Source organism: Trichomycterus rosablanca, chromosome 20 (assembly GCF_030014385.1).
Source record: "Trichomycterus rosablanca isolate fTriRos1 chromosome 20, fTriRos1.hap1, whole genome shotgun sequence".
In the NCBI taxonomy this organism is placed as follows: domain Eukaryota; kingdom Metazoa; phylum Chordata; class Actinopteri; order Siluriformes; family Trichomycteridae; genus Trichomycterus; species Trichomycterus rosablanca.
Window position 1 is genome coordinate 26,939,877 of NC_086007.1, and position 22,459 is coordinate 26,962,335.

The 22,459-nt window shown below is 42.9% G+C and overlaps 1 protein-coding gene across 1 annotated transcript; it reads right to left on the reverse strand.

The window, feature by feature from the left end:
- Positions 1 to 531: 531 nt before the first annotated feature.
- psmd2 (proteasome 26S subunit ubiquitin receptor, non-ATPase 2) lies at positions 532 to 13,905 on the reverse strand. The gene is made up of 21 exons (XM_063016385.1): positions 13,719 to 13,905; positions 11,801 to 11,857; positions 11,538 to 11,702; positions 11,319 to 11,440; positions 10,635 to 10,859; positions 10,366 to 10,524; positions 10,051 to 10,195; positions 9,374 to 9,434; positions 9,153 to 9,299; positions 8,272 to 8,378; positions 6,967 to 7,094; positions 6,763 to 6,850; positions 6,002 to 6,164; positions 5,617 to 5,718; positions 4,798 to 4,943; positions 4,607 to 4,690; positions 4,310 to 4,478; positions 3,382 to 3,476; positions 2,516 to 2,642; positions 1,138 to 1,256; positions 532 to 983 (listed from the first exon to the last, which is right to left on the reverse strand). Exons 1-21 carry the CDS (start codon positions 13,830 to 13,832, stop codon positions 801 to 803), a joined length of 2,706 nt encoding a protein of 901 aa, XP_062872455.1. The 5' UTR covers positions 13,833 to 13,905; the 3' UTR covers positions 532 to 800.
- Positions 13,906 to 22,459: the final 8,554 nt, after the last annotated feature.

The window sequence follows — 22,459 nt, forward strand, 5'->3', positions numbered from 1 at the left end:
GGAGAACATGCAAACTCCACACAGTGAGGCGACAGTGCTACCCACCGAGCCAAAAACAAAAACAACATTAATAATTATTGTTGTTTTGCTTTTATAGTAATAATACTATTTAATTATAAGAATTACGATTAATGTGTTATTATTTTTATTATCGTTATAGGCTACCCATTTAAGAAAATTAAAAAGCAATTAGTTTGTATAAAAAATGATCTGATACAAATCACTGTTTTTGAGATAATTTAATACCGAAGTGAAATAAACGATCCTAAATTTATTTTTAGCAATCGGAGCCGCAGACCTTCTTGGATGCACCTCTACCTGGATTTGAATAGTTCCCATTCTTCACGACAGTTTGTTCGTTTGTTCTTGTATGCCATGTTGTCATATCTATGACTCTTCACGACAGATCAGTTCAAGCCTCATCAGGTCTCTCCAGGTCTTCAACAGGACATCGATGGACCTTCCGAAACGGTGTCTGATGTGCCGATGGTTCGGCGGATTATTAAAAAGTGAAATAAATGAGCAGAAAACTACAGACCACATTTTTTTATTTATTCTTTATATCACAACCTTTTACAGTCAAACAAAACAGACAAAAACGGAACGAAATAATGATTGAGATCAAAGCAAACACACCTGTGATACTAAAAAAAAAAAATAAAGAGAAGGAAGAAATCGCTGCTGGATGTAATAAAGTATCTGTGATGGATGGAGTTTAGACAGGTCGAGTACAGGAGGTTCGTTCTGGATGGGTGGAGGTCCTGGATCAGGTGTGTGTGTGTGTGTGTGTGTGTGTGTGTTTAGGCGTCGTAGTTGGGGTTTTTGCGCAGGATGACGAAGCCCTCCAGGATGGGCGTGACCGGGATGTACTCCTCTGTAGCCAGCTCCGCCCTCTCTCCGTGTGCCAGCAGGACGGGCGTGGTGTGGGTCTGGAATCCGGTGATGGCTTTAGGTTTACCCGCCTGACCCACCACGTCCACCGCCTACAATCAGAACAGAGAGGAATGAAGCAAAGGTTCAGCATCACAGCTGGATGATGGAAACACACCTAAACGTTTATAAACCGCTAAAAAAAAAAAAAAAAAGATTGTATTTATAGACGTGTGAATGTAACACAAACAATAAACGCTACCGTACCTGTCCAACCCGGACCGAGACCGGCAAAGGTCGGAGCTCCTCGTCGAATGTGACGAGCATACGAGGCTGCATCGCTGCTACCAGTCCATACAGCACATAGTGAGATTTCCCCAAAATGACTGTGTGGAGGCAAAAATAACAACATTAAAATAAGCAATAGTTCAAAATGAGTGTTTTTAGATCGATTCTGCAACCTCTGAGCACCCTGAAGATTTATAAATAACATATACAGCTTAAAACCTTGTAATCCTACAAATTTCAGTGTCAGTTCCAGTATACGGCCACTAGGTGGTGGTAAAATGATGATGATAATAATAATAATAATAAATGATAATAATAATAATATTAATAATGATAATAATATTAATAATGATAATAATAATGATATAATTATAATATTCATAATAATAATAATGATAACAATTAATAATAATAATAATGATAATAATAATAATAATAATAATGATAATATTAATAATAATAATAATGATAATATTAATAATGATAATAATAATGAAAATAAATATAATATTCATAATAATAATAATGATAACAATTAATAATAATAATAATAATAATAAATGATAATATTATTATTAATAATAATAATAATAATAATAATAATGATAATAATAATATTAATAATAATAATAATGATAATAATGATAATAATAATGATAATAATAACAATGCTAATAATTAATAATAATAATAATAATAATAATAAATGATAATCATAATATTAATAATAATAATATTAATAATGATAATATTCATAATAATAATAATGATAATAACAATAACAATAACAATAATGATAATAATAATAATGATAATATTCATAATAATAATAATGACAACAATTAATAATAATAATAAATGATAATATTCATAATAATAATAATGATAATAATATTCATAATAATAACAATGCTAATAATTAATAATAATAATAATAATAATAAATGATAATCATAAATAATAATAATGATAATAATAATATTAATAATGATAATATTCATAATAATAATAATGATAATTAATAATAATAAATGATAATAATAATATTAATATTAATAATTATAATAATAATAATGATAATAATAATATTAATAATAATAATAATAATAATAATAATAATAATGATAATAATAATAGGCCAGTAGCGCAGCAGAATTTCGAACCCTCAGCTGTAGTGAGCTGCCGTATATTTACTAATAAGTACTTTTAAATTTTACGCTAAGCCTCTATGGGCGCATTCGGTGCCCGCCGGTTCATGGGGTTAACGTTCACCGTGTCCGTTTGAGTTTTTAGTCTGTTGTGAAGCACGTTCAGGACCACAGAGAACAAATACAAGACACGACTGTTGCGTCCTTACTGTTTTTGACGTCCAAAAACGACACCAGGACCGTGAGGAGTCCAGCAACTGCAACCTGACTCATCAGCTGCCTGTCGCTGTGGTACGGGCACAGAGTCAGAGTGCCTTTACCGAGGTGAGTCAAACCCTGCGGGATAAACACCAAACTTAGAGCACCCTGAAGCTTTATAAATAACATCTACAGCTCAAAAGCAGCACGTTCACTCACTTCAGAACCTTGTAATCCTATAGGTTAGTGTCAGTTCTAGTATACAGCCACTAGGTGGTGGTAAAACCCAAGCTTGAGATATTTATGTATGTGAATGCTGTGTGTTCATAGAACACGACTGATCCTATGAATCACATCAAGCATCAGAATGGAAGAAAACTCAGATCTGAGGGACTGTTAGGGCGGAATGGTTGTCGAGTATGTCCAACACTGTATTGTTGATGGACAGAATAGCCTCAGAGATGGCACAACACGTCCAGCCGCGAGTCCGAGGTCTACAACAGGCGTTTTCAAACAGGTGCATAAACACGCTGTGGAGGCTTTAGGATACATCTCGTAAACCACAGTGGGACCAGATTGCCTCCATTTTATTAATAAGATATTTCTCAAGGGGGCGCCAGAGTACTGTTTTAAACAGGCTACAAGAAACAATGCTCAGCCTGCAATACCAAGAACGGCCAGTAGCCTATCTTATAAATAATATAGCTATTTTTTTTACAATAATGGGGGTTTGGAAAGGGGTGGGGCGACTCTCTTTTTTACCCAGGAAAGGGGGAGAACGTACCCCTGTCCTCCCAACTTAGAACTTCAACCCCTGGGCATAGATTTAATGACCCACTGATTTGACCCAACCGCCCAATCGTGTCGAGATACACACCTGCGCAAGTCGGACCATGAACAGGTTGTTGGGGTCCTTGGCGTGGTACTGGGCGAGCTGGCGCAGCATCGCCGCCAGGCGTGCGTTGTTGGTGCCTGAGGAAAACACATTTATATATATTATTTATTCTAGTCATATCTAATTCCCCAATTCAGTTCACGTGCTGCTGCAGCCCCCTAAACACCTGAGCATTTGCGCACCGCTATGTGTGAATCCACCATCCCTCATTCAGGCGCCTCGACCAGCCAGCAGAGGTCGCAATTGCTGCCACAACGAGGAACCCGTTCAACCATCCCTCCCACCCTTCATCAGGATCAGCCAATCAGATACGAGAACAGCACCGCTGAGCCAACCTAGTTTCTAATCCATTACTGCAGATGCCACAGACTTGCACAGTCAAGGGCCACTTCTTTTCACCCACCAGCGGTGGATTCTCAAAGAAAGCGGTAGTTTATCTGACTAGTAAGCAATAACCTTACGCTTACTAGTTCAGTACTTTAACCACTAGGCTAAGCTACAACTGCAGTGGATTGACCTACAGATAGGAGCGATTACAATTTGAGCAATTAAGGGCTTAAGAGCCTTACTCAGGGGCCCAACAGTGGCAAGTTAAACCTGCAACCTTCTGATTACTCGTCTAAGCAATTAAGAGTTAGGGCCTTGCTCAAGGGTCCAGCAGTGGCGGGGTTTGAACCAGTAACCTTATGCTCACTAGTCCAGCACTTTAACCACTAATGTAGGACACAACTGCCCTAGACTTTCCACCTGCTCAATAAGGGACCTTGCTCAGGGGCCCAAGAGTGGCAAGTTGGCAGATGTGGGGCAGCGCAACCGAGATCCGAACCCTCCATATAAAATGAATCGTACACGTAAAAAGTCGTTAGTATAGGGAAGAGGGGCGTGTCGGGGCAGGTCGGAGAGCACTCACCGCTGCCCACCATGCCCATGGCGAAGATGGAGTTGTGCGAGACCTCTGGGTCGGCGTCGTGTGAGAACTTGCTGAGCGTGTCCAGAATGTTGAGTCTGGGATTGGACACGGAGATGAGCGCCAGCGCCAACGGGACCGCCCTGCGCAGAGTGGGCTCTCCGTACCGCAACTGCAGACGCGACAGACGAAGATAATCATTCAAATATGAGACGACAAAAGAGGAAATGATTAAAAACGTGCGGGTCGGCACGGCACGGCACGGAGGAAGCAGGACGATGAAGGGAAGCACAGACTGACCAGGTGCCCGAACGTACGTAGCGCCATCTCCGATCCGATCTCCTCCCCCATGGCGATAAGTGCAATACCCAGTACAGCCACGCCCTGGAACGGGGGCGCCAGAGAGAACAGAATAAACGAATCAGAACCTGGGTTGTACTGATAGAACAATATCAACACACGCGCGCACACACACACACACACACACACACCTGATGAGAACCCATGTCCGCCGCGCTCTCTTTCTTATCCTTGTCCTTTTTGTCCTTCTTGTCCTTGTCCTCGTCTTTGTCCTTGGTGTCGTAGTGCTCGCTGCAGATGTGCAACAGCTGCTGCACCTTCAGGACGTTACCGGATCCTGAAACACAAATCGAGCACCTATTAATACTCCCGATAAATATCCTTATTTCTTTCATACCGACGTGATCGGGGTCGTAGTGGGTCCTAAGCCATATTTATGTATGTACTTTAACAGTAGCGACCCGGCATCGGGGTTTGAACCAATGACCTTATGCTTACTTGTCCAGTACTTTAACCACTAGGCTAAGCTACAACTGCCCTAGAATGACTTACAGTTATGAGCGATTACAATTTGAGCAATTAAGGGCTTGAGAGCCTTACTCAGGGGCCCAACAGTGGCAAGTTAAACCAGCAACCTTCTGATTACTTAAGAGTTAGGGCCTTGCTCAAGGGTCCAGCAGCGACAGTGTGTGCCAGTGGTCCACTAGTCCAGTCCAGTACCTTAACCGCTGAGCTACCGCCGTCCAATAGGAGTCACAGGAGATGAGGCTCAAACCCAGGTCAAGATACTGGAGCTGTGCAGCACCCACACTTACTCCTGCATGACACATGTTGCTCTTATATCATGTATATAAATATATACATTAAAATTAAGCGAAGGTCGGCAACTATAGTCATTTTTTATGCCACAGCACCTCTGCACACGTCCACCACCGCTTCTTTTCACCCGGCAACGCTGAAGTCAACTTAAAATCCATTTCCAAGGGTCTCTACAGGTGCGCGGCCCTTACCTGCGTAGGCGCAAATGTCCACGAGTGTGTTCGCGAAGCTGCGGAACGGTTCGGGGACGACCTGCAGGGCTGCCAGCGTGGTCTCGATCGCCTCTCCTTTACCTGAAAACGACGACAACACGCAATCAAGGACGGTCTGCTGATACTGGGAGGCGGTACGGTAACACGGGAGCCAGTGATGCAGTTATGGTGGAAAAAAACCTGCCGTCACATGACAAGGTGGGTTACAACGTCTTTCAACCAATCAGATCGTGTGGTCAGAATCTTGTACCTGCTGTACAAGCGGACGATAATAACCGTCACGAACCCAGTTTCTATTGTTTTTTTTAATTTGTTTTTCTAAAACTCTGCAGGTTAGGGTTCGAATTGGATTTCTTTTCTTTACCGAGGTGGTTGAGTCCGAGTCCGAGGGGCAGCCAGCGAGCGTACGTGTCCTTCAGCTCCTGCTCGTTCTTCTCCATGATGGTCTGCAGGACGGTGGAGGTGACGTCACCATTACACGAACCCACGGCGATCATACCGCACGCCAGCGCCGTCACTCCTGCCACCTAACACACACACACACACACACATCAACTGTCTGAAGACCCAGTGACCCACCCTGCTCTCTACTAGGGATGCTCCGATCCAACTTCTTCAGTTCCGATACCGATACCCGATACCGATCCGATACCATTGTTGAATTAATAAACCGTATACTTTATCATGTGGGAAAGACTTAAGGCATCAGGATCGACTTAAACATGACTAAGTTTGCAAAACAAAATATAATTAACACAGATATAAATGTACTGAACTGCTATTTATTCGTCAATAAAATAATAAACAGGCATCTTAATATTTCAGTGTTATTTTCACTCGACGAGTGAGCATCCGACGCTGCCTTGGTGACCAAATCAATCCCAGCATTCATTGCAGAAAAATAAACATAGCTGAAAGGGAGTTATTATCAAACGTAAATAAAATATTACTGATTTTTAACTTGTATAAACTTGTACCGAGTGTTTTTATTTGTTCGAGTATAAGTTCGAGCTTGTCGCGATTGGTCGTGCCTGGGGAGGGCGCCTGACTGGGTTCCTTGCTCATTACTTGTATAAGTGCGCCCTCTGCTGGAGGGTCGGGGATACCCGCTGAGCACGATCGTACCTCCATGCTGGATTTGGAGTCTCCCATGACGGGCAGGAGCAGAGACAGGACGTCCTCACGGTTAGATCCGGCGTACGCCAAACCCAGCCTGGGTAAAAACGAACCAAGGGTCGAAGGTCATACTCTGGTACCAGGACACGTGGTACAGACTCTGTGTGTGTGTGTGTGTGTGTGTGTGTGTGTGTGTGTGTGTGTGTGCGTTACCCAAAGATGGCTCCTATCCTCATGACGTTGCTGTTGTGCAGGACGTAGTCGGACAGGAGGGCCAGGGCGGGATCGCACTCGTTACGGACGCCCGAGTTCACGATACCGCACGCCAGCAGCGCCCCCGACTGACCAGATTTAAAAATACAACAAAGAACGTGTCACAAATAATATCGATACTAAACTTGTGCAGCCGTATGCAAAGGTTCGTGCACCCGACGTAAAATCCGTTGTTTTTATTCTCTACAGGAACCAAATGAGCCCGGACGAGTTCCAATTCATCCCAAATACGTTTGCTAGAGTTGAGGTCAGGGCTCTTCGGACTGGAGGAACAGACCACTGAAGTCGTGTGGTCATTTTGTAGGCCACGCCGTGTCGTTATGCCCATATTTGGTAACCCGGGTCGAAGAGAAATGTCGAATGGGAAGAATCGCCTCTCTCGCATCCTGTAGTCATAAAACATGTTCCAGAGCTGTTAGGTTTTGTTTTATGGAGATTCTTCTGTCTATTATCGCCGGATCCTCTGAATTATGACGTCGTTAAAGAGTCAAAATATGAATATTGCTCCATGTGAGCTAACGCTACTGCGCACCGAATTGACGTCACTAGACCGGAAGCCTCTTAATGTTTTCTTTTTTCTTTCTTTCATAAGCCTCTTAAATAAGCGCCCGAAGCAGCGCGACTCACCGGCGTAACAGCGCCGTGATCTTCACGCGTTTTCGTCTTAATATTTTTGGTAGCTAGCTACATTAAAGTAGAACGCGAGGACGGTCGGGCGTTACGCCTTCGGCTGTACTCGACGAACGCGGGGCGGCTCGTTCCGTCGCTTTGATCGGTGTAGTTCGGCGACGTCTAATTAATGCGCAGTAGCGTCAGCTTTCGTGTAGCGTCGTTAGTATTCCGACCCCTTTAACGACCTCGTCATTCGGGGGATCCGGCGACGTACGGGAGAGAAACGCACGCGGGACGAAACGTGCAGGGTTCTGAACGTGTTCATTCAGCACAGGACGCGTTAGAGTCGATTTCTGCCATAGAAAATCAGACTTCGACCCGGGTCTCCAAATATGGGCATAGCGAGGACTACAGAACGACGCACGACTTCAGCGGTCCACGCCAGTGGGATGCAAACACGCCAAGTCATGCGTCTCAAGACTTTCTGGCTCTCGACAGTGGGTGTGGCTCGAGCACCTGAAGTCAATAATTAGAAAGGGTGTCCATATAGTTTTGCCCATTGGACGCACGATGTGAGGGGTGTGTGTGTGCGTGTGTGTGCGTGTGTGTGTGCGCGTGTGTGTGTGCGTGTACCTTGATGTAATCTTCGGAGGAGTAGAGATACTTGTCAATCTGAGTCAGACCGCCGTCCACGTCCCAGAGCAGGATCATCCCGAGAGACGCAGCAGCACTCAGCATCCCTGCACACACACACACACACACACACACACACACACACACACACACATATACCCTTTACAGCCTAAACCACCGAAACATGGCCCAAAAATTCTCATTTTAATTAGAATTATACGGATATATGTCGATATTTGCCTTAAATACCTGCTGTATATAATTTGATACACAAATTCAACCTGATTTTAGAACAAAAGAAATGATGACACATCAAGTACTAACAAGAAAGATCAGTAAACACGTCAGTGCTTTTTTTTTTAAACCCTATATTTCACAAAAGCATCCATGCAAAACAACAGGCGGGTCACTGATCGATGACCATTTTGGATCTCTGGTGCATGAAGTGCATGAAAAATCCACCAGGGGGCAGAAGACAAGTATCTAATTGTGCACGTTTACATTTTCAGCATTTAGCAGACGCCTGAGGGCTAAGGGCCTTGCTCAAGGGCCCAAGAGCAACAACCTGGCAGTGGTGGGGCTTGAACCAGAGACCTTCTGATCACTGGTCCAGTACCTTAACCACTAGGCTACAGCTGGCACATCAAGCTGTCCAGGAAAGCAACACGACATAGAGGTCTCTAAAACTCTGTATCAAATATGATACGCTTGGTGTTATGGGGTTAAAACTACTTCATTAACACAACAAGTATAAAGACGCCAAAAATCGCCCATCACACACCCCTGCCTCAGGCAAAGGTGCAGAGTTCGGAGTGCCACTGGCGTCACCGAGCTTTAAACGAAAGTGCAAAGGTGTGTAGGGGCGCGTCCTCGTTTCTCACCGTGATCTTTGTTCTTATAGAGCCACTTGTTGCCGTCCTCCGTGAGCAGCTTGTCCTGCCCGAACGCCGCGTTGACGAAGCCGTTCACGAACGACGAGGCCAGGTTCATGCGAGCCGAGTCCACCTGAGAGCCGCTGCCGCCGAATCCTGCGGGACAGACCCAGAGGTTAGGACCCAGAACGGCTGGGAAATTAAAGAGAGAGGAACAGGAAAGGTCTCACGGTTGTTCTCCAGGTGGGTTTTGTAAATGTCGTCCGGCACTTTGGGCTCCATGATGTCCAACTGCGGGGGCGAGAGGACTGGATTAGATGCATGGATTAAACGCGTCACGCGATACTAGATCGATTTTAAAGCTGCAGTGCGGTACACTAGTTCTGGGGATTTGGAGCCCCCCTCTGGTAGGACTGTGTTACTGCAAGTCACTTGCATTTTTGTATATATACAGTATATATATACAGTATATGTATTAAAAAATATTGTAAGCACGCTCAATGACAATCAAAGGGTTTAAGCTAGAGCCAATGCCAATTAAATGCTTCTAACTTTGTGAAAACAGCTTAAGGAAGGACCTTTCCAATGTCCCTGTGCACAAAGCCTATATCAAGGTCTATAAACATTTACATTTCTATTCAAAACAACTTACAGTACTGTGACTGTCTAAGTAATTGAGGGTTAAGGGCCTTGCTTAAGGGCCCAACAGCGTCAACCTGGCAGTGGTGGGCATGAACCAGCAACCTTTCGATTACTAGTCCAGTACCTTAACCACTAGGCAACAACCGCCCTAACAAGCCCATAAAGACCCAGTTTCACTAGTTTGGTGCCTCTGAGGTTCCCTGGTTTGACCCGTGTGCCCAACAGAACGGGCACAAATCCCCACAGACGGACTCCCAAGACATACCTCACGAGCGAGGGCGAGGAAGTTGCTGTTGAGCTGGACGTTGGACATGATCTCGGTCAGGTCCTCGTAGTCGTCCACGTCCTCGTTCAGCTCCAGGAACATGCCGTGTCTGCCCAGCATGAAGGCCATCTCCTTCTGCACCACACTACACACACACACACACACACACACACACACACACACACACACACACACACACACACACACACACACACACACACACACACGTAAGGAAATCCTACATCGAGCAGAACGGATTCCACTCCTGGCTCCGAGTGTGTGTGTGTGTGTGTGTGTGTGTGTGTACGGTCGTACATGTCTTTGCAGGACGTGAAGATGTTCTCCACCAGCTCCACGTCGTTGAGCATGAGCGCCAGCCTCAGGGCTTCTGGGTAACGGTTGAACTTGCGGAAGATGTTCAGGGCGCATTTCAGCAGGGCGGAGTTCTCGGGCTCGGGGACGTAGCTCACGCAGCTGAGGAGGAGGGGGACACGGAGGACAGGTGAGATCAAAGAGTACGAGGCTAAGATTCGGACCGCGGGGCCGGACGCAGAGCTCCGGGGGCGAGGACGAGACGGACCCACCTGGCGAGGTAGAGGCAGACCTTGGCGTAGGCGTTCTCGTCGATGTACAGGTCCAGCATGTCCAGGTGCTCGACCTCCATCAGGAGGTCGCAGGCTTCGTGCTCGGCGTTGTGCTCCATGTTGTAGGGCACGATCTCCTTCACCAGCTTCAGCAGGGTCTCCTGCTGCACCTTATCGCCCTCCTCCAGCTCCTGCCACTCCTTCGCCACCTCACCCGCAAGGTGCCTACACACACACGCGCGCGCACAATTCAACTGGTTTTGTCTTTGCCGGCACAACAGCGCCTCCTACAGTCCGCTTAAGAGCATCCGACGGCTAGCCTCTCGAGCGTGCCTCCAAATTAGGACAGGGTCACCTGACCACAAGCTTCATGAGTCTCTCTCGAGTCGAACAGGAATATTAGGGCCTTCCCCAAACCGTCGCCGCAGTTAAAAGCATCGGTATTCTCTACACCTATTTGCTTGATGACGTGTTAACAGTGGGTGTCGCTGAAACACCTCAACTAAGGCACTGAAATGACTTAGGAGGGGCGTCCACATACTTCTGACCCTCACCAGTGTCTGTGTGACGACACGTGGCTCGGTGTCCAGAGACGGCTGCTGGCTTGCACCGAGACACGGGCGACACATACGCGGTGTCGTCGTGCCCGTCAGAGGCGCGCTCGTGCCGGTAGGTGACGTTTACCTGACGTATTCGTGGCCCCAGGACGCCAGCTCCTCCTGCGACCCCAGCAGACGGTACTTCAGACACTCCCTCTCTCCGCTCATCGTCATGGCCAGGACGGAAACCACGTCGGCACAGAAACGCTACACGGAAGAGAGACAACGTGTGGTTCAGACATTCCGTACGCCGCGTCTCGATACACGCGCAGCAGCCACGGCCGCTTCCCATCCCCGTCCTCACCTTGTTCTCCCCGGCCGCCATGCCCTCGTAGATCTCCTTAAGCTTGCCGTACTGCGGCCGCAGGAACTTGAGGGGTTTGGGTACAGACGTCATGGACGTGGTCGAGGAGCGGATCTGTCGGCGCAGCTCCTCCAGAGCGGAGTGGTGCAGGGACTCGTCCGTATCCTGACGGAACGAGACGAAAAGCGCACACGCGACACACGATTTATAACCGACATGTTGTTATATTGTACATATTTACTCCGGCGAAGGTCAGTACTCACGCTCAATCTCTCCACCATCAGTTCCAGCTCCTCCTGTAACTGCCGGTCCTCCTCAGACTGAAAAACAAAGCATCAGAAAACAAAAGTTCAGAACGAGACTGCAGGTCTTTATGGATTGTACGACTCTTCATGTGTGGTACAATCCACCGCTGGCTGGTGTAAAGAAGCAGCCAGCATCTATTTAATGTTTCTGTGGAGGCAAGTGCAAGTCTGTGGACCTCTGAATATCTGAACTGTAATAGGGATTTGGAAATGACAGAATGACAGATAAAAACATGGACAGTAATGCAAACCCCAAGGGTTCCTTATTTTAGGCTCATAAAGGATTTCACACGACAGGATTTATTAGCTCTACAACGCTGACTGCTATAGTGTGAATAGTGCAGAAAGTAAACGCTTTAATGATCTAAAATTGGACCCCCGTCATCTGAAAAGTGATTTTTTTCCAACTACATACCCCCCCTTTATTTCCCACCCTTAATGGACAGAAGAGTTCACCTTTATCATCATATAAACGATAAAAAAAATCCTTGTCTTTACTAATCCCAGCTTGTTTTGGATGATGGTGTCAGAACTTAGGATTAAGCATTATACAATATAAGATGGTTAAGGCTTTGCTCAAGGGTCCAACAGTGGCTGCTTGGCCAGGCTGGGATTTTAACATTCCATTTAACACTCCAGTGTCCAAACCACTGAGCTACTGTTGCCCTTAAGATAGATAAAAGATGTTTAGTTTAAAATGGATTTTGAGGCATGTTTTGGACCATTGTCGGCTCTTTTCAGCTTCGGTTTTTTGACTGACCGTCACATTTGCTTCCAGAATTTGTTGATATTTGGATTTAGTGAAAACAATTCTTTCATCCGAGCATCAAAGTCAATTAAAGGCAAAATTAATTAAAGAAATTGAGGCCTTAAAGCAGAAGAGCTTGCTCATATGAACTAATATTTTATTTTACTATAATTCATTAATTATGGGTTAAATGTGCATTACATTTGTGATAGTTTGCTGGGAGGAAGGGTGTGTTTACTTTTTCCACTTCTAAACATAAGAATTGGACAAATAGTACACAAAACTTTGGTATACAACAATATAAAAAGGTAAATGGTAAGTAAAACAAGCAAAGAGGACTTTAAATTATTCTTTATTCTTTGATTCTTGTTGTTCAGCTTATTCAGAACATGTTCAAGTTCAACTGTCACCATACATTCTGATATTTGATCTCGAACTTCGTTATTTCGTAAAATTAACAACATCTACGGACATACGTATTCGGTTATAGTGTTTAATATTTAAATAATTAATTATAAATTCGTGGTTTTATTGATAAAAGTCTGAAATTAACGTTGTGTTTACACTGTCATGAGTCACTGTGCATGTAGCATGCAAGCTAACACTGATTTCTTCCACCCGTATTGTGGATACCCGCCTCGTTTGTTGTGATTGGCTGAACAACTAGATCTACTAAGGTGATTGGACGAAACTTTTAAAACTAGCCAATGGGGTCGAATATTTCCGCAAAACAGGTGGGAAGTGAAATAATGCTGCGGCAGCAGTACTACATTAGTTTAACGTTATTGATAGTTTTCGGCTACGTTTTGTAAGTTAGGTAGACAACTCTTTAAAATAATAGATATTTAATATACAGGCATAACAAAATGGACAGAGAATGATAATAGTAGTTAAATATAATAAAATACGAACAAAGACGCGCTGGCCTAGCTGTAGTAACAGCAGCACGGGATGTGTTTCAAATTCATCAATAATAATTTCGATCTTCACTAGATAGTGCGCACGCTCCGTTCTATGGCGCGCTCTGTAGTGCACTAGTGTAGTGAACGTGTAGTAATTTGTAGCGCGACCGGCGGCTCAAGGCGCTACAGTCGAACAGTGACTCAGGTAAATGAATGCGAGACTCACCAGCTCCTGCTCCTCTTTCTTATCTTTCTCCTTCTCTTTCCCGGCAGACTGTTTCTCCTTCCCTTCACTCTTCTCCTGCTGAGGTTTCTCTTTATTCTTCTTTATTTCCTCCATCTTTCTAGAACAGTTTATCAACACTCACTGATACACCGAATGCAGCCGGGTAGCCCCAGTTCTTCCACACTGGAGCGCTGATAGCGGTTTATACTCAATTATACACTCCAGCTCCCTCTAGCGACCAAACGTACCAATGACATGTCCACTAGAACACGACACACGTGTTCGGTCATTCACCACCCATCATTATTTTCCACTCTATCCTGACCAGGGTCGCAGTACATCCAAAGGAAAGACCAAGCTTGCATACTCACCTGCAACTACATGCGATTATGAGTAGCTATTTTACCTTCAGCTTGTTTTTAGGGGAAGAAAGGCACCGGACTGGTGGTGCACAATCACTCACTTACTTTCTTAACCGCTTATCCAATTAGGGTCGTGAGGGGTGCTGGAGCCTATCCCAGCTCTACAATGGGCGCAAGGCACACAGTAACACCCTGGACAAAGCGCCAGTCCATCGCAGAGCACACACACCCACAGGGCAATTCAGTGTCTCCAGTTAACCTGACTGCATGTTTACGGACTGTGGGAGGAAACCGGAGCTCCTGAAGGACACCCACGCAGACACGGGGAGAACATGCAAACTCCACACAGGCCGAACCCAGGACCTTCTTGCTGTGAGGCCACAGTGCCACCCTGGCGGTGCACACGTCACATACAATATTATAATAGTATAAATAGTCCATTTACGTTTACATTTACATTTTCGGCATTTAGCAGACGCCTTTATCCAAAGCGACTTACATTACAGTTACAGTATACAGTCTGAGCAACTGATGGTTAAGGGCCTTGCTCAAGGGCCCAACAGCAGCAACCTAGCAGTGGTGGGGCTTGAACCTGTGCCTTAACCACTAGGCTACGGCTTGCCAAATGTATTTAGTAACAACAATAAAAATGAGGGTCTGGGGTCTGTTTAATCACCAAGGCTGCTGGTGGAAGGTCAGGAAGTTCAGGCTCATTCTAAGCAGTGGATTAAAACAGGTTCCAATAGGGGCATCCGGTGTTTTCGGAATCAAACTAAATACTGAAGCCATCAGAGACCCGTGATCTGAAAGCGTTCATTAATAAAAGACTCGAGGATAATTAGTGCACATTGTTCATGAAGAACAAAAGCTCCAGTCTCTAACTGTCCACCTACAACCAGTTCTAACAGGGTATGTGTTCCTAATAAAGAGGAACCTGCTACACCCGCTACACTCATCCCAGAACCACACACACACACCACTAAGTCATTTCTATCCAAGTGTCTCTACAGTGCATTAATAAATGGGACGACAGGGATGAAGTGCACAGGGTATCAGATGGGCTACATAATTAAGGAACGCACGTCCCTGATAGGTGCACCCAATTAAGTGCTCGTTGAGTGCACATTCCAGTACCTGTGTTTCTGACAGGGTATACCTCTACTGAAGGTTTTTGTGTAGGTCACAGCGGCACACGGCTAACAATCCAGCTAATTAGCACGAAAGCATTTGTCAAGGGTAAAGAGTTCTACATTTTTTGGGGACTCTGTCATCCTGTAAGTATGATTTACTAATTGGATGTCGTTGGCTCCTGATTGTGAATGGAAAGTGGAATATAACGAGTTCATCTTAAATAGAGAAGCTTTATTTCTGCACTCTGGTACCAAAATGCAAAAACTATAAATCTATACAATCACTAAAAGTGTCCGATGTCCAGTGATTTAAATATTTAACACAATTCCAGACTTATCAGTAAATAAATTCAGTACTAACGTCATTTTTATTAAACTGTGTTACTTCTTACAGTCAGTGCAGTGAAATTGACCACTCAGTTACTGACTGTAGTCCATCTGTTTCTCTGCATGCTTTGTTACCCCCTTTCATGCTGTTCTTCAATGGTCAGGACCCCCACAGGACCCCCACAGAGCAGGTATTATTTAGGTGGTGGATGATTCTCAGCACTGCAGTGACACTGACATGGTGGTGGTGTGTTAGTGTGTGTTGTGCTGGTATGAGTGGATTTAAATACCGTGTCCACTCACTGTCCACTCTATTAGACACTCCTACCTAGTTGGTCCACCTTGTAGATGTAAAGTCAGAGACGATCGCTCATCTATTGCTGCTGTTTGAGTCGGTCATCTTCTAGACCTTCATCAGTGGTCACAGGACGCTGTCCACGGGGCGCTGTCGGCTGGATGTTTTTGGTTGGTAGACGATTCTCAGTCCAGCAGTGACAGTGAGGTGTTTAAAAACTCCAGCAGCGCTGCTGTGTCTGATCCACTCATACCAGCACAACACACACTAACACACCACCACCATGTCAGTGTCACTGCAGTGCTGAGAATCATCCACCACCTAAATAATTCCTGCTCTGTGGTGGTCCAGACCATTGAAGAACAGGGTGAAAGGGGGTAACAAAGCATGCAGAGAAACAGATGGACTACAGTCAGTAATTGTAGAACTACAAAGTGCTTCTATATGGTAAGTGGAGCTGATAAAATGGACAGTGAGTGTAGAAACAAGGAGGTGGTTTTAATGTTATGGCTGATCGTAGAAGATGTAGAAGATCCATGACATGACGATGTGGGTTGAATTATCAGGTTGATATGAGACAGAAAGCTGACCCATCTGTGTGGCCAACCATCACAAAGAGAAGACGGCGTGACATGACTTGACATGCATGGATGCCAAGACGTACGATTAGTTTATTATTATTATTATTATTATTTGTCAGGTGCTGATAGTACAAGACCTTCTTACAAAAAATGATCTGAACCAGAGAATAACCTGTGATCAATAAACCCTAAAATAAACCAACACACAAGAACCTGATATTGAAAATAAAATCAATCCATTCTAATTTTAGTTGCAAGTCCTGGTGGCGCCACCGAACTGTTCAGACGTAAAGGAAAGCGGCTTTGACGAACATTCAGTACGTTAAATATTAGCAAACATCGGGATCCTTCAGAGGTGCGATTTGAGACTCAGTGATGATTTTGCTAAACACGCCACCTTGTTGTTGCTTCCATTTGATCGTTATTTCTGCCGTGATCCCGTGTTCCATCAGCTTCTGCTGGATCTGAGGATTAAAATATGATTTTATTATTACTACTTTATACAGAAATCTATTATAACAATCACTACATGAACTGGAGACAGATGAGCCTTGAGCTTAATGTACTGATAAAGTCAAACGTTTACATACACTTAGAGTCGTGTGTATTTGTGTATTTCATTTGTTTGTTTGTTTGTTATGAGTATAACGTCATGTTTTACACTTTGGTTACATTCATGACAGGAACGGTAGTCACTCATTACACAAGATTCATCAGGTCACAAGGTTATATCGAACAGTCCTGGACAATTTTGTATCTCCAGTTCACCTCACTTGCACGTCTTTGGACTGGGAGGAAACCGGAGCGCCCGGAGGAAACCCACGCGGACACGGGGAGAACATGCAAACTCCACACAGAAAGGACCCGGACCACCAAGCCACCATGTATAATAATATATAATATGGGTTTGTGGTAGCCTAGTCGGTAGAGCTTTGGGCCCTTGAGCAAGGCCCTTAACCCTGCCTGCTCCAGTATAATGTGCCGTACAATGTAAGGCATATTCCTCTACTTTTATTGTACCTCAGTACATTGCGAGCAATGAAGGGTTAAAGGCTTTGCTCAGGGGTCCAAGAGTTACTAGTCCATCCAAGCCATCACTACTCTGCTCAAGTTCATGAACATTCTAAGGGCTAAATGAAAACAGGCTCTTATACGAGCATGTGGTTTTGCATTCGGGCTGAATGTGTTTGACGTGGGCAGTCAGATTTGAATGCGCCCATGCAGGTTTCAGCGGGCGCTGAGCATGAAGCTGGCTTGCGACCCGCCCGAGGGCCTCGACCCGGAGTTTGAAAAACCCTGCTTTAGGCATCGCCGCTGGCACAGCCACGTCAGCGGGCCAAGGCGACTCGTTAAATGTAAATCACGTACAGGATATCATTCACAGATTCGTCCTACTCTTCAGCTTCGTTTAGATATAAAGATGTTTAAATCCACAAGGAATCGTTTCTATGGCATAACATCATGACCACCTTTCTAACTGGCTGATCTGCGGCTGTGCAGCCCCATACGCATCAAACTGTGCTGCTCTGTGTATTCTGACACCTTTCTATCAGAACCAGCATGAACTCCTTCAGCAGTTTGAGCTACAGGAGCTCGTCTGTTGGATCGGAACACACGTGCATCAATGAGCCTTGGCCGCCCATGACCCTGTTGCCGGTTTACCCCCGTTCCTGATAGATACTGACCACTGCAGACCAGGACACACCCCACAAGAGCTGCAGTTTTGGAGATGCTCTGACCCAGTCATCTAGCCATCACAGTTTGGCCCTCGTCAGACTCGCTCAGATCCTCGCCCATTTTCCTGCTTCTAACATCAACTTTGAGGATAAAACGTTCACTCGCTGCCTGATATATCCCCCCCACTAACAGGTGCCGTGATGGAGAGCTAATCAGTGTTATTCACTTCACCTGTCGGTGCTCATAATGTCATAATGTTGGTGTTCCTGGTCTGCAGTGGTCAGTATCTATCAAAAGTGGTCCAAGGAAGGAACAGTGGTAAACCGGCGGGCCAAGGCTCATTGATGCCCGTGTGGTCCGATCCGACAGACGAGCTCCTGTAGCTCAAACTGCTGAAGAAGTTCATGCTGGTTCTGATAGGAAGGTGTCAGAATACACAGTGCAGCATCGCAGTTTGATGCGTATGGGGCTGCATAGCCGCAGACCAGTCAGGGTGCCCATGTGAGCATCGGAACTGGACCACAGAGCGATGGAAGAAGGTGGTCTGGTTTTGGCAGCAAAAGGGGGACCAACACAATATTAGGAAAGTGGTCATAATGTTATGTCTGGTCGGTGTATGTTCACTAATGACGCTTCGTAAACATTTTATACCGGATGATTCTATGATTTCGACTCACCTTCTCCAGGATCATCGCGCTCACTGCAGGATCGTTCACATCCTGATCGGACTGCAGCTTCACCTGCAGGATCTGTTCTTTTCTGGTCACTAGGTAAAGAATTTGTTTTAATTCAGTCACCATCCCTAAAAAACTGCTTGTTTTTAATATAAAACTGATAAATAAATAAATAAATATAGAGCTTACGTGCGTGACAGAAGAAATACTGTGACTGTGAACACGGTAAATCGTTTGTCAGACTGCTCAGTAAAACAGCACAGTTTTCATTCCCTCCATAATTATCTGGTTGTCCGGTCCTCCAGCTGATGGCGGACAGGTCGCTGTGGTCTGACCACTTCCACGTGTCTCGTATCAAACCGAACCACGTCTGTGTAATAATCTTTCCCTGTATGATCGAGTTCTCCGTCGCGTCTTTGGCGCTGGCCAGGTCTGTGTGATACTGCCTGCAGTAGCTCTGAGCCGCCAGCCAGGAAAGAGTTTGGGTATAGAAAATGTACCTGGCCGCGCCCGTCTGCCTGTCTGAGAGAGTTTGAGAATAAAATATATAATATCAATCAGCCATAACATTAAAACCACCTCCTTGTTTCTACACTCACTGTCCAGTTTATCAGCAGCACTTTGTAGTTCTACAATTACTGACTGTAGTCCATCTGTTTCTCTACATACTTAGTTCTTCAATGGTCAGGACCACCACTTTAATCTCTTTAAATCTTGTTAAACGTTTATGGATGATTTTAATTTGTGGTGTATGAAAACGTCCCCCTCATTAATTTGGGTTTTTGAACATTTGTGATGATGCTCATTAACTTACCAGAGTTATAAAAACACACCAAGAAAACCTTCAAATACTCAAAAAAACTCAAATATCATAAGTTACTGCACAGAAATCATTTTTAGATGTTAAGCTACAACAAACCAGTGGTAGGAAATATTAAAAGTATTAAAATTTACCTGACAGTAAAAGTAAGAAAGCTTTATTTTATGGTTTATTTTTCCTCCACAGAACGTTTCTCAGGATCTGATCCACAAACTTGGTGTCTTTGAGTCATCACATGCAAAACCTCCCTCATTCCATCTCAGAATTGAAATGACTTCTGGGAAGATGTAAGGGTACAGCAACAGGGATAGTCTGGAACCCTGATCAGTGTTTGTTCTGTTTCTGAATGATGAACTGAATAAAACATCAGTAACATCAACATACGTTTTGTTTATTTTTATTTACTCTAATATGATCATTATTCTCCAACGTTCTCTAAAGCAGCAAACAACTAAAACACTGTATATACAACAAGTGCTATTATATACACTCAATATAAATAACACTAAATATAAATCACACCAAATATAAATAACACTAAATATAAATCACACTAAATATAAATAACACTAAAAATAAATCACACTAAATATAAATAACACTAAATATAAATCACACTAAATATAAATCACACTAAATATAAATAACACTAAAAATAAATCGCACTAAATATAAATAACACTAAATATAAATCACACTAAATATAAATCACACTAAATATAAATAACACTAAATATAAATCACACTAAATATAAATCACACTAAATATAAATCACACTAAATATAAATAACACTAAAAATAAATCACACTAAATATAAATAACACTAAATATAAATCACACTAAATATAAATCACACTAAATATAAATAACACTAAAAATAAATCACACTAAATATAAATAACACTAAATATAAATCACACTAAATATAAATAACACTAAATATAAATCACACTAAATATAAATCACACTAAATATAAATAACACTAAAAATAAATCACACTAAATATAAATAACACTAAATATAAATCACACTAAATATAAATCACACTAAATATAAATAACACTAAATATAAATAACACTAAATATAAATCACACTAAATATAAATCACACTAAATATAAATAACACTAAAAATAAATCACACTAAATATAAATAACACTAAATATAAATCACACTAAATATAAATAACACTAAAAATAAATCACACTAAATATAAATAACACTAAATATAAATCACACTAAATATAAATAACACTAAATATAAATCACACTAAATATAAATCACAATTAATAGAAATAACACCAAATATAAATAACACTAAATAAAAATTTAATTAAATGTAAATAACATTAAAAACAATTAATTTAAATTTAAATTTAAATTAAATATAACACAATATAAATAAGACTAAATTTAAATAACACTAAGTATAAATAATACTAGAATATATATAACAATAAATCTAATTAACAATAAATATTAAAATATAAATAGCATGAAAATATAAATAACATTAAATATAAGCAATACTAAATATAAATAACATGAAAATATAAATAACATAAAATAAAAATGACATAAAATATAAATAACATTAAATTTAAAAAACACAATATAAACAAGTCTAAATATAAATAACATAAAAAATAAATAACACAAAATATAAATAACACTAAATAAAAATGAAATTAAAAATAAATACCATTAAAAATAAATAACAATAAATATAAATAACACTAAATAAAAATAACACTAAATATAAATAACACTTTTATTCCCCCCAGTGTTCAGTTCATGACTATGCCCTTGGCTCATGACAGCGTAAAGCTCACTTGACTGTGGACAGTGACCATGTAGCTAACGCTCAGCGATGCAGCCTGTAGCCTGTAGCTGAGCTAACTGCATATTTAAAGCGTCTCGGTAAACACTGAAACAGAAACGATAAACATGATTTAAATTCATCCGCGGCGGAGTCGACTGGGAAAAGTAAAACTCACAAACACTCAGAATGTTACACTGAAGGGATTCGAGGACGAGCCGTTAGTGTGAACTGGAGTGTGTACTTTATTTAAAACTACACTTAGCTTAGCATCCACCAGCACAAATATTCGCTCCCTGGAGACGTTATTAAAGAGAATGAAGTACAGATTAGCATCTCCACACGGGCGACGATCTGTACATCATCCTGAGAGTGACCACGCCGGCCGACGTCTCATTTATTATCACTTTACTTCTCACTTGATGCGCAAACGATCGAGTCTTCAGTGTCAGTGTTAGTCAGAACACGTGATGCTGGGAAAAAGTAATTGCACCCTTTTCTAATCGCTCTTTTAAATTGCAGATTCGTCACACTGAGTGATTTTAGATCTCAAAATAAAACCTAATATATTTTTTAACGAGCTCTTACAGCAGGGGTGTCAAACTCATCTTCACCGAGGGCCACATCTGCGTCATGGTGGCCCTCAAAGAGCTGATTGTAACGTATCCTGCTGTAATTGCTCTCTGCCTTTCAAGTCTTGGACAGTTTATATATATATATACAGTATATACAGTATATGTACACTAATCAGCCATAACATTAAAACCACCTCCTTGTTTCTACACTCACTGTCCATTTTATCAGCTCCACTTACCATATAGAAGCACTTTGTAGTTCTACAATTACTGACTGTAGTTCATCTGTTTCTCTGCATGCTTTGTTACCCCCTTTCATGCTGTTCTTCAATGGTCAGGACCCCCACAGGACCCCCACAGAGCAGGTATTATTTAGGTGGTGGATCATTCTCAGCACTGCAGTGACACTGACATGGTGGTGGTGTGTTAGTGTGTGTTGTGCTGGTATGAGTGGATCAGACACAGCAGCGCTGCTGG

Excerpts from the sequence above, each read along its gene's own strand:
- psmd2 (XM_063016385.1), bottom strand. The coding sequence starts at position 13,832 with ATGGAGGAAATAAAGAAGAATAAAGAGAAACCTCAGCAGGAGAAGAGT. Across the intron at positions 8,379-9,152 it reads CTATAAGAACAAAGATCACG|GGATGCTGAGTGCTGCTGCG; the intron begins GTGAGAAACGAG and ends GTGTGTGTGCAG. Across the intron at positions 1,257-2,515 it reads GTTTTTGGACGTCAAAAACA|TCATTTTGGGGAAATCTCAC; the intron begins GTAAGGACGCAA and ends GCCTCCACACAG.